General features: G+C 33.1%; 1 protein-coding gene across 3 annotated transcripts in view; it reads left to right on the top strand.

Moving 5' to 3' along the window:
- Window positions 1-12,448, top strand: part of LOC113230271 (protein scarlet-like) — a 22,897-nt gene extending 10,449 nt beyond the window's left edge. The window contains exons 2-12 of one of the 3 annotated variants that reach the window (XM_026464124.1): window positions 190-305; window positions 478-606; window positions 1,327-1,559; window positions 3,133-3,285; window positions 4,885-5,123; window positions 6,839-7,049; window positions 7,226-7,254; window positions 7,335-7,440; window positions 7,830-8,060; window positions 8,916-9,051; window positions 11,793-12,448. In XM_026464124.1, the coding sequence (XP_026319909.1) occupies window positions 215-305; window positions 478-606; window positions 1,327-1,559; window positions 3,133-3,285; window positions 4,885-5,123; window positions 6,839-7,049; window positions 7,226-7,254; window positions 7,335-7,440; window positions 7,830-8,060; window positions 8,916-9,051; window positions 11,793-12,181 (1,947 nt within the window). In that variant the 5' untranslated portion in view covers window positions 190-214 and the 3' untranslated portion in view covers window positions 12,182-12,448. Of the gene's footprint in view, window positions 1-189; window positions 306-477; window positions 607-1,326; window positions 1,560-3,132; window positions 3,286-4,884; window positions 5,124-6,838; window positions 7,050-7,225; window positions 7,255-7,334; window positions 7,441-7,829; window positions 8,061-8,915; window positions 9,052-9,727; window positions 10,441-11,792 lie in introns of those variants that run through there. The other 2 variants (XM_026464125.1, XM_026464123.1) reach the window with 2 other exon arrangements.
- The last annotated feature ends 89 nt before the right edge of the window (window positions 12,449-12,537 follow it).

The following is a 12,537-nucleotide window of genomic DNA, read 5'->3' as shown; positions in this document are numbered from 1 at the left end:
GCGTGCGTGCGTGCGTGCGTGCGTGCGTGCGTGCGTGCGTGCGTGCGTGCGTGCGTGCGTGCGTGCATACGTGCAAGCGTTTATTTGAAGTACGTGTTTATTTTCAAAGTTATTCTAGCCGTATTTTAGTTTTAAAATCCAATTTGGAAAAAAGAACACAACTGATCTTTACTTTTTCATTGTTTGCAGTGCCAAATGACGTAACGTTAGAAATATGAAGGACAGAGGGCTGAACATGGATCTGAAGCTGCCAACGCGTAACGTCCTCACCGGAACTGTTGTTAACTGGGAAGATGATGAACTTGGTATGCTGTATTTGTTAGGCTGTGTAAATGGAAGTCACGTCTTGTGTGATACAAGATAGCGATGAATCGAAGAAACACAATGTTGTCCTTTATAAAAAAACAAAATATTGACTTTAATATTTCACACATTTTAATTAAAACCTATTCGTATTTATAACGTTTTGGTGTTTAGCAGGAATTGGCGACAATCCAGAGAATCTCACATTGGCCTGGAAGGATCTATCGGTTTATAGGAAGAAAAAGATTCAAACTAGCATGTGGAGGTCATCAACTTACGAAGAGGTCAAAGTTTTAAATGGAGGTGAGTTCATTTAAATTCTCCGTAAAGTACTTAATAACTTGAACGTAAAGGTTACGATAATTGTAATTAACTTTTAAAACTTCATCACTTCGCTCCATTGTAAAAAAAAAATTAACAGAACCAAGGTTTTTGAAGATTAATTATAATTATAAATAGTCCTACATATTATACCTACTTCACTTAATTTTTATCATTTCGTAAACTTCTTAAAAAAAAAGTTTCATTGCATAATACTTTCTCGTTACCCGATTCATTAATATATATTCGTTCCACTGAGTACGACAGTTTTCTGATACATATATTAATTAAAGTTTTTATAACGGGCCTTAATGTTTTAATCTTATATGAAACCATTAAAACAAGTTATCCGACCCTACCGTTGTACCGACCATATTTAGACATATCAGAAGATTTTAAGGCCCGATCACAATTTTTAATGACTTTACTTTTTACCGTGTTTAATTAACGTGTTATTCATTTAAAGTAATACACAAAAAAACTCTATTTTTATACATTCTATCTTCAGGCTTGTACATTGATTATTTTCTGTTAAACTAGCTTTTTTTCCTTGTAAAGAATGTAGTAGGCGGTGTTCTAGAACGTTCATTATTCGCCTTCGGTTCTATCCAATTTATGTCAACCGGTTAATATATTTTTTAAATTTCGTCAAAACAGGTTCAATTTATATCAATTATCCCCTATGACGTTTTCTTTTTTCAGTCAGCGGCTTTGTATCCTCCGGCAACTTAGTGGCACTAATGGGCTCCAGTGGTGCTGGCAAGACCACACTTCTAGCAGCCATAAGCCGACGGGACAAAAGCGCTATGACTGGGTACCTCATGCTAAATGGAAGACTAGCCGGTGCTGACTTAATAGCCAGAATATCTGGTTTCGTACCACAACATGATTTGGCTATTGAGGACCTAACTGTTACTGAACACATGGAATTTATGGTTAGTAGATTCATCAACGATGTGGAATATGACACATGATGCTTACAATACAATTGTATTGACTGTATCAATGGGGTTCAGGTAGTAATGAAGAGTGAGCAAGACCAAAGGAAATGTACTTACAATTTATTAAAACCAACAAAGCAAAGGTACTAACATTGATAAAATAATGACAATAACAATGAAAAGGGCGCTAAAAACAAGTACATTACAACTTAAGTTTAGGATTTCAATCTACATAAAATATGTCCTAAAAGATTTGTATCGACTGCTGCGATTGGCTATAACTATAATAATAAACTATATATATAATATATATATATAATAATAAACTAAAGAAATGTCTCCAGATAAAAATTATGTACAAAGTTAGATATTCTATTCTTAAATAATTCGTTTAAGACCTTTACTTTAGCCTGTTTTCAGGGTTCTATATGATCGAATAAAGTATATCCTTTCGTGTAATACATTCTGTAGACAATAATCCTTAGATATATCGTACATGTGTAAGGTATTTTTGTAAGGTCGTTATTTAATAGTAAATATCGATTTGATCTAGTAAAACAGTTTTTCTCGCTTCTCCTCCGATGACTCGTCTTCAACTGGGCATTATTTATTAAAACATTGTTTTATTCGGCTTGCCATTTTATCAACGATTATACTAAATATTACTACCTAACCTCAGGTATCCGACAGTAATTAATTTATAATAGACTTATTACTGTGTTCAGTGTTGGTGTAACGAACTGTAAAAATGGAGTTCGGGTAATAAAGAAGATTGACCAAAACAAAAAAAAATAGAAATTAAAGTATAAGATGTGCACGAGCGTGAAAAACAGGCAAAACAATGACAAGCCAAGGAAAAAAGCATCAAAACAAGTAAATTTAAATTTAGAATTTTTGAACAATTTCAAACTAAACTGATAAAACAGACTAATTAACATAAAAAAATGTAGCAACTGCTGCGGTTTGCTACAGTTGGTATCAATGATAAATAGTGATAATGCAACTGTGAATTATAAGGTTACCTTAGTTAACTAATCATTCAGAAATTTACCTTAAAAGTTTCTATGTAATTTTACTTAAAGTCGCCTTTTGCGGGATTGTAACACGATACCACAAAGTTATTAGAATAAGTGTAGCATACTCAAAAGCTTTCTTTAAATTACACATAGTACCAAATAAATTGTTTAGAAAAGGTGATTATTAAATCTTAGTCCTTTAATTTACGTGATATCGATAGAAGTAACGTAAATTTGAAAGTAGCGAAGTAGATATAGTTTCTTAGAACGAAAATCGTTAAGATTATCTGGGTTGTGAATAAGGTTTACATTTACATATATTATTAAAATATTCATTCAAACACGTTGGTTAACCTGGGAAATGTACACTTTCTCGTATTTCTTTATGATATTTCGTATTTGTTTATTGATAGACTAAATGATTTTATAGCACATTAAAATCAGTGCACGAACTTTCTTTTACGTACCGGTTTTTATAGTGTCGGTCAGGGAACACAACTAGACCCTATTTTATTTAAGACATTGCATTGTATAATAGAATTTGTTTTAAGGCACGAATGATGATGGATAAACGATCAACAAAGTTAATGAGAGCAAGACGTATACACCAGTTACTTGGGGAGTTGGGTGTCGACAAATGTATCAGGACTAAACTAAAGGCTCTATCAGGAGGCGAAAGGAAACGTGTATCACTAGCTGTACAGGTAAGTCATTGTTATTTTTTGTATTGAACTAAACTAAAAGACACTTTCTCACGCAAGAACAACAATAAAGAATACACATATCACTCCTACCTCCTGTTCCTATCATACCCTATTTTCGCTTTCTCCACTCGGTTCATTTCACTTTTACAGTTTGCTCTGAATATTTGAGGCTGGCCGTTTTTAATGTAGCCGTGATTGATAATTTCCAACTTTTTCAACCATATTGAAATATAAACTCTAAACTCTCCATTGTCAAATTTAGGCTTGGAAAAATATTTACAATTATCTATGTTAGTAGAAGAAATACAGAAACTAAACGTTATGATTCTATTACGTCATTTGTTGACTGAAAATAAAGTAATATTATGAATTATTAATAGAATAGATCACTTTGCGGAAATGCATGAAAAAATATTCAACGTAAGCGCGATCTTGCACGACTCGCGGATAGCAAAATAATTTACTTCTATTTTTAGTATTACAATATACAACTGTTAAGGCCTTTAGTTTCTTAATATCACCTATAGAAAAAATCATCATCATCATCGACCGTAAGTCCCAGTGTCTCGGTAAGTCACGGATCTTCTCTAAGGATTTTATTGACGTCATAACCTGCTACGCTAGCCCACTGCTGGTTGGCGACTTGACACGTTATCTAGCTTGTGACCTTTGTTTGATGTTTTCTATCACTGTTGGCGACTTGACAATACTTATTGTTAATAAACATCCACAAATCTAGAGAATACCAAAAAATAATTTGAATAAGTACCTTAACCAAATGAGAATTTATTTTCATTTATAAGTTTTTTATGTTTTTAAAATCTATGACATCAATTCTATGAAGAGCCATTTTTTATCAGTATGTTTTAAATAAAGGTAAAAACTTGATACACACACATATGCATACACTGAGGAAAAATAAAAAAACTCTTAACGAAACTTTTATAATAGCTACATTTAATTACCAAATTCATTGCGTACCACATGTTAAACTAGAGATGGAAAAAACTACTTATTATCTTAAATGTTAAACGTACGTACTTTTTTCAATAAACGTGCTTAAAAAAGCGCTTTTCACGTAAGTACTTTTTAATTTGAAGCTTATAAAATCGTTTGCAAAAACGTTTAACCCCATACATAGACTTCAAGTTAAAAAAGCTTGCAACATTTTGTTGACAGCGAAAAGCGAGAGTAGGCCACTTAAATGTTTTAAGATAAGTGAGTTAATTTGTATAAATTACACGATTTTTATTTACAATTAGCCTGATACATCAGGCTAATTGTAATCCAACTGCTGGGCAAAGATCTCCCCCTGATCCCTCTGACGCTTATCGTAAGTGCCCAGTTAGTCACGTAAACATAAATTTATTCTTAGGCACGTTGTAAAAAATTAAATTATTGAATATTAAACAGAGCAACGTTTACAACTTGAAACTATATAAGCGTACTTTTGTGCTTATATTAAAAAGCAAGTTTTTTTCAGTGCTTTTCGTTTAAACGCCTACCTGTTAAACGTAGTTGATTTATTACTGAAAATATGTTGAACTTATGCTAGACCAAAAGTTGATATAAACAATACATAGTGTATATATCTTATAGCTTCTAAACGACCCGCCGATCCTTTTCTGCGATGAACCCACAACGGGCTTGGACAGCTGGGCAGCAAGTGCTGTCGTCTCTCGACTTAGAAGGCTTGCAATAGGAGGGAAACTTGTTGTCTGCTCTGTACACCAGCCCGCGTCTGGAGTGTTTGAACTGTTCCATCAAGTTGTATTCCTTGCGAGTGGAAGAATTGCTTTCCATGGTACTCTACCTCAAGCCGGGGAGTTCTTTAGCTCGTAAGTACATGCATTTATTTGTTGGTAAAAATAGTATGCTAATTTAAACTTTAAACATTAATGTACGTAGATGGATATATTCGATTCTTACCCTTGTCATTCGTTTTGCGGAATTTTTAGGAACTAATTTGCTCCATTATTAGAAGTTACCAACACGACAATTGACATCAGTAATGATACTACGGCCACCATGTAGTGTTACATCGACGCAAAAATAAAACCTCTGATAAACTGTATAATTTTTTTGTCGACGTACTAAATATAAAAAAAATCAAGCATAAACCACAAATTATAACCATAATTATTATTGATTTAGATAATCACCCAACACATCCTCGTAATGTCCAAACATGCCTTAATTTCTGTTGTCTTAGCGAAATGTCAAGGCAATAAAAACGAACAAAAAATGTATTCTAATTTTTTTAAACTAAATGTGTTGTAATTAATTACAAAGCGATCTCGTGTCGGCAAACTTTAAGTGGATAATTTTGTTCGTTTTTTTATTCTTTTCATGACTGATAATTTAAGCTAAATTCAAGGTTAATCAAAGGTTATTTAAAGTATTATTTATTATTATAAGTATAGACCGTTTTTAAGACGTGTACTGTTAAACGATTTATTATTTTAAAATTATAGTATGGCGTATATTAACGGTCATATGTTCTCGTTAGGTTATGGTAAATGGCATTTATACTTCTTAAAATTTAGCTTCATTAGAATAACAGTGGTAAAACTAAATAAATTAAATTTAATATTAGACAACATCCCATACGTTGCTTTGATCTCAAAGTAAGTAACTATAGCACTTGTGTTATGGAAATCTGAAACAACGACGGTACCACGAACGTTCAGACCCGAAACTGCCGGGGATCGAACCCGAGACCTCAGAGATGGCGACACCATGAAAACTGGTGTGCAAAGCACTCTACCACAGAGGTCGTTAAAGTGCTTTAACCAGTGATGAGACACGACAAGTGAAATCGAGAATCTGACCTAATTAGCGTTAATATCATGGTAATAACTGAAATCAACTCAGGTAATTCATGAAAAGGGTCCACCCCACGAGTAATAGTAAATAGGCGTGGTGACGCTGTTTGTTAATTTTCATTTAAATTTACGTAGATGTAACTGAGCTTTCTGATAAAAATTCGCCTAAAATACATAACTTGGCCGAAAATAACACAAAGAAGCTCAAAACACGGAACATTTAAAAAAATACCGGCGAAACATATCTCGACTGGCTGAGTTGATCGACTCTGTACGATATGTCCCATCATCAACTCTTTTCCGTTGGAAATTACTTCACCTAGTGAAGTTGTGGAAATAAACATTAATAATAATTTTTACTCAATTTACTCCAACAGTGATTTATTAATAATGATTTGTGGACTTCAATTATCATATGTGAATGAGTACTAAAGTAAATATTTATTGTTTTGTGATGTTTAAAAAAAATTGTAAATAATTTGTAGGACGCTGCTACAAATTTACGTCGTCTTAGTCGACCTTACATTCTGATCGAGCTAAATTTTACGTAGTATCGTCATATTATAAACGTTAATTACGGCAAGTGTATTTTTTTAATTCTCTAACACATTTAATATATGGAGTCGATTTGTAATTTAGGATATATCTCTATAAAAGAACCTCTTGATGAAAACGATAGTCAGGTCTGTTATAAATTGTACTGAAATATCTTCCTTTTTTTATATCAGGCTTGGCTACAAGTGTCCCCTAGGTTTCAATGCAGCAGAATACTACGTATCCCTACTCGGTGTCCAGTTGGACAAGGAAAAGGAAAGTCGCGACAGAATTAGAAAGATCTGTGATGAATACCAACGGTCAGATGTCGCAGCTGAAATTGAAAACCAGGTTGGAGATATTAAAGACGAGACAGAATATTTCAATGGATTCGTCGATGAAAAGGTTAGTGAAGAAGATAATAAAACGAATTATGTACTGTAAAAAAAGAAACTAAACAATTGTTGGTATAATTGTTGAACATAGACGAAGTTTCATATTCATAGTTTCATTTCCTATAGACGAAGTTAATTAATGATATTTAATAGTTTCTTCGAACTAACAGGTTTTTTCTTTTCCAGAATCAACATTTCGAACGTTACTTAACTCTGTAAGCATTCCCCTTTTTATTTATTATATGAAATATCAATTATATTATATGTTTGTTGCTATAAGTGCTATTATTTACAGAGTCAAAGTAAATTACTGCGTTCAGTTTTATTGGCTAATGTGGAGAAATTTTCAACAAATGAAGCATAACAAAAGCATATGGATAGCAGAATTTGTTCTTCTCATGGTAAGTTGTTTATCGATAACTTTCATAGAATTCTAATTCCAGTTCCGCTTTCTATTTATTTGCGTCTGTTTCCTTTTTGTTATGTCAAGTTTCGTAATAAATAAATCCATTGCATTATTTCATCGAATTATTTAAATCAGGTTCATTAATAATATCCCCTACACCTTTAAAACGTCACATATTTTTAGCCTGTAAATGTACTTGTTTCAGTTCTGGTCAATACTTTTTGTATTCTTTTTTTGTATTATACTTTTTGTCTTGGCTAATATTTTATTACGTAAATTATAAACATTACCTAGATAAGTTATTTCAGATAATAGCTTTATTATTGACAAAGTGAAGTGCTCAACCTTTAATCAGATCATTAACAAATATTCACTTCCATCTAGTTCGTGGGAACGATGATCTCAGTTCCTTACAACGGTCATTTCGATGAGCTGGATCAGCGCGACATCCAGAACGTCCAAGGTCTGCTTTACCTGACCATAACTGAGACTATCTTTCTCTTCATCTATGCTGTCTTCATCACGTTCCCAAGCGAAGTTCCTATTTTGCTTAGAGAAACTGCCAATGGATTGTATTCACCTTTGCCGTATTATTTGTCAAAGATGATATTTTGGGTAAGTTTCATAATTTTATGTTAACATGCCTTATTTCTTTTGAAAACAGGTCAAGAGTTTAGCAGGTCAATCGTTAATCTGATATCAATTTGTAACATATTCATATTTTATAAGATAATATTGTAAAGCTTGTTTTTTACTATTCGAAGCATTTGTGAGTTTCTGTAGTTTGATCTTACGAATGGTTCTATTTCGTCCAATACTCATATTTCATTATTTAATTCCCATATTGTTTATACAATTGCAGATCTTTGATTAAATTAACATTAATTAAGATTTTTTGTATAATAACTCCACTAGTTTGTTATGATTAGGAATACATAGATGCGAACACACAGAAAAATTTCGTCGACCCGGTGGAACTTGAAATCATATCCATGCTGCACCATAGCATTGCTCTAACCATCTAAGTCACGGGTCCAGTTATAGAGTCGTCGAAATTCTCCTATGTTTTTGTTACAGATCTTTGTACAGGCTTTTCGGCATTCATCGCCGCTAGGGACGTCTAAAATAGCATTCATAACATTTAATCTTTTACGTTCTTTTTACATTAAAATACCTTTTATTAGTAAAACATTTCAAGGAAAACTTAACCAAGTCTTATCTTTTTAACGTATTAATTGATTTAGTCATTTAGATTCTACCTCAACAATTAAGTTTTTCTTATATAGATAATAAAGCGACAGGGGGTCTACTGACGACTTGTGAATTTATTATGTTAAGTTAGGTTTTGATTGTCACTATATTAGTGAATTAGAATATTTTTTTTTAATAAATCTATGTAGTTCTTAGAGGCACAAATAAGTAATACAACTGCTCCAAAGCCTTCAATTAGATCAATCTCAATATTCACAGATACCAAGGGCAGTGATAGAGCCAATAATATTCGGAGCCCTTATCTTCAGTGTGGCTGGTCTACGTGGCGGTTTTGCAGGATTGGTCGGCTATTGCTTTGTTTGCATTCTTTGTGCAAACTATGCCAACGCTTATGGTAAGCAATCTTCAATAGGGTATACAAAGTACAGAGTTCTCTTTAAGAGTTTAAATTTAGTATTACTAGATACTTTGTAATGTAACAGTTTCATCATTGGGATTTTTCTTGTCTTTGGCTATATTATTTCTTAACAAATTATGGTTGTCATGTTACTAACTTAGCTCTAACTACACATTTCTACATTACTAAGTCTACATACTTCTCATCTACGAAACTTACGGATGGCATGCTTATATATTTTAAGCATAAAATGGTGATGTTGATTCCTGTTCTTAGTGCCAAGAGGTGAGTCAAGGGTTACAAAGATCTTTGTTAATTTTACTTTCGCACATTTTACATAATTTGTTCTTTCACATCTTTACTTTTTATCTTTCATTTTTAGTAACACTTCTTTGCTATAATTATTCACTAATATGCATAATATGTAATTCAACAATTACTCTGTTTCATTTAAAATACTAATATCTGCATATTATTACTTTCACGTTCATTATGCGATCAGCTTACAAACATTTATTTTCTGGGTTATATTATCACAAACTATATACTCCTCTAGAGAAACATGTATGCTGTCATTAACAGATTGTAAACAAATGTGATCCTATTTGTAATAAATAAAAATAAATATATGTATATTGCTATTTATCACAATTAGCAACAATCTGTTTTCCAGGTTCATTCCTCTCGTCCGTGTTCGACAGTATGGAAACTGCAGCTCTCATCTCAGTGCCTTACGAACTCATTGGCACGATGTTCTCCGGTATCTACCTTAATCTGGCCACCGCACATCCATACGCCTCTTGGCTTAAATACATCTCTGGCTTTTATTACGGAGTTGAGTCCATTTCAATACTCCAATGGGATTCTATAGAAAACATTGATTGCATTGATATACCTGGTATGCCATGTATCACCACTGGATCCGAAGTCTTACAGAGATTTGGTTACGTCGAAGAGCACTTTTGGAGAAACTGTGGTTGTCTGACCGCCATGTATTTTATTTTGCATTTTATTTCGTATATTAACGTGGTTAGACGAAGTAGGGCTGCTCCTGTTTATTGAAGCCCACCTCATCAGCACCATAGTGTAATAAGATAAGTATGGTATACGAACAAACATAAAAGCAGGGCTTGTATTGTACGAACACACATATTTGCATAAATCTAGTGCTGGTGGGTCGTCTCAACCGCTTTTCATTGTTATGTGAATGTGTGCATCCATACATGTCTTGCACACATAGCCGCGCCGTTACGTTTACGGTTATATGAAGTTATTTTACTTGTCCCATTTTAGTACGTCAACGCTTTATATATTGCTTAACTTAAATACTTAATCTTAAGGATTCTTTATTTTAATTGTACCATTGTTACGGCTTTTTGTATTTTGTTGTTTTGTAATAAACGTTTTTACCATTTATTATAATACCGTAGTTTTTTTTAAGTTTAATCCTTTTTTTATTTCCTTTAGTGAAATTCAACTGTTGAAACATTTAAAAGTTAATGAAAATTTTCTACGTTATATAGCAGGAGTAAGACAGACAGGTAATTTTTTTTTAAATGTATGTACATATATAGGATGTGGCCAAAGAGGTAACGTGTTTGTCTTTTAAACATTTAAAATACCAATTGACTTGAAAAAACCCCCAAATGTAGATTTCGAAAACAAAAATGACAACAGTGAATTCCGCTCTTTTACAGTATGCGTCAAAAACGTATTGCGAATCTAATTTAACTAACGAGGCTATTTTTCGTACAGATAGAAAAAATTGTTTGAAATCATTTGCCGTTTCGATTGGAATAAGATATACATATATAAATATTATTCTTCGCATACGAGGGCTTTGATAAGTCCCTAACCCCTCTTCTCAAAGAAGAAAGAATGTTTTTATTTCAATTATGGTTTACATTGCTAAGTAATCTCCTTTTAACTCTACACTTTAACTAGCGATATCCCAATTTCTTAATTCAACAAAAAAATATTTTTTGTCAAATGGTTATCAATAATACCAGGTTTCTTACCACAGTATGACTTCTTTTTATTTTCCCGATATTTCGGAACGGTTGCACGCTCAATGGTCACGGGTTGACTGAACCCGTATAACCGTAAACCGTTCCGAAATATCCGGAAAATAAAAAGAAGTCATACCGTGGTAAGAAACCTGATATTAGTGATAATCATTTAGTGAATAACCACGAAAATCTTAAAATCTATATATTTTTTGTCAATCTGAAAAAGAAGCCACTCTTTCGAGTATCACTTCCTCATTTGATGCAAATCGGTAAAAAATCAGATAAAAAGGTAAATGAGGCCAAATCTGGTGAATACTGTGTAGCAATAGTTCGTATTTAAATTCGACAAGTCTTGATGTTCTGATTGCAGATGAGAAACTCGAAATTCCGTTCTCTCCATCTTCAAAAAATAATATTTATTTCTGTTTTGTTTATTTACGCGCTAATAATTGCACAGGAGTTCTAAATTAAGAAATAAAAATACAATTCGATCGGAAATTCGCACGAAGCAGATTCGTTGCCGACTTGTGTCAAACTGCGTCCGTGCGACCCAATGCGAAATTACAAAACGTCTTTTTCGCTCTTAAGTTAATGGACATAAAGCTTGTTCTGGCCGGCCTAATGCGATTCTGCGTTAATAAGTGTAGTGACTCTCTAAATCGTGAAATGTTAGTGATTCTGCTAATTTAACCAGGTCACTCATGCATTTTTGTTTTTTCTCAATTCCAGGTTCAATTCTCTCAGCTGTGTTTGACAGTATGGAGACTGCAGCTTTAATATCAGTGCCAATCGATTTGCTTGGCATCACCTTCTCAGGCATCTACTTCAACCTCGCTAGCGCATCTCCTTACCTTTCATGGTTGAAATACACTTCAGGTTTTTATTACGGGACTGAATCTATATCTATTTTACAATGGAATGCTATAGATTCGATAAACTGTGTAAATATACCCGGAATACCTTGCATAAGAAGTGGCCCGGAAGTCTTGAGCAGGTTTGGATATGACGATGAGCATTTTTGGAGGAACTGTCTGTGTTTAGTAGCCATGTACTTGATAGGTAATTTAATTGCTTATGTTAACATTGTAAGGAGAAGTAGAGGTACTCCTGTTTATTAGATATTTAAATCCAAGTTTATTAAAAATGTCGTAAAGGAATAATTACAGGAAGGCAATTAGTAATTGAGGACCGATTTATTATTAGTTCATTCAATCAGAACGTTTACCGGGGAAGGGTTTATTTGGTAAGGGTTTACCAGGGTAGGGTTTGTCAAGTAAGAGTTTATCAGGGAAGAGTTTACCAGGTAAGATTTTTCCAGGGAAGAATTTAGCTTATACTTTGTCTTATAAGGAAGTCAACGATAGAGGCTACTTTAGTGAAACTTGATGGGATTAAAGATAAGAGACAGGTGTAATGTTGTTCTACCAAAAAATACGTAATGAAATTTGAATTTAAGAAATTTATGTAGATATAG

The sequence above is a fragment of the Hyposmocoma kahamanoa genome, unplaced genomic scaffold (genome assembly GCF_003589595.1).
Source record: "Hyposmocoma kahamanoa isolate Upper Pololo Valley unplaced genomic scaffold, ASM358959v1 63, whole genome shotgun sequence".
Classification (NCBI taxonomy): Eukaryota; Metazoa; Arthropoda; class Insecta; order Lepidoptera; family Cosmopterigidae; genus Hyposmocoma; species Hyposmocoma kahamanoa.
Note: the sequence above shows the minus strand (reverse complement) of the source record. Positions and strands in the feature narration are given on the sequence as shown.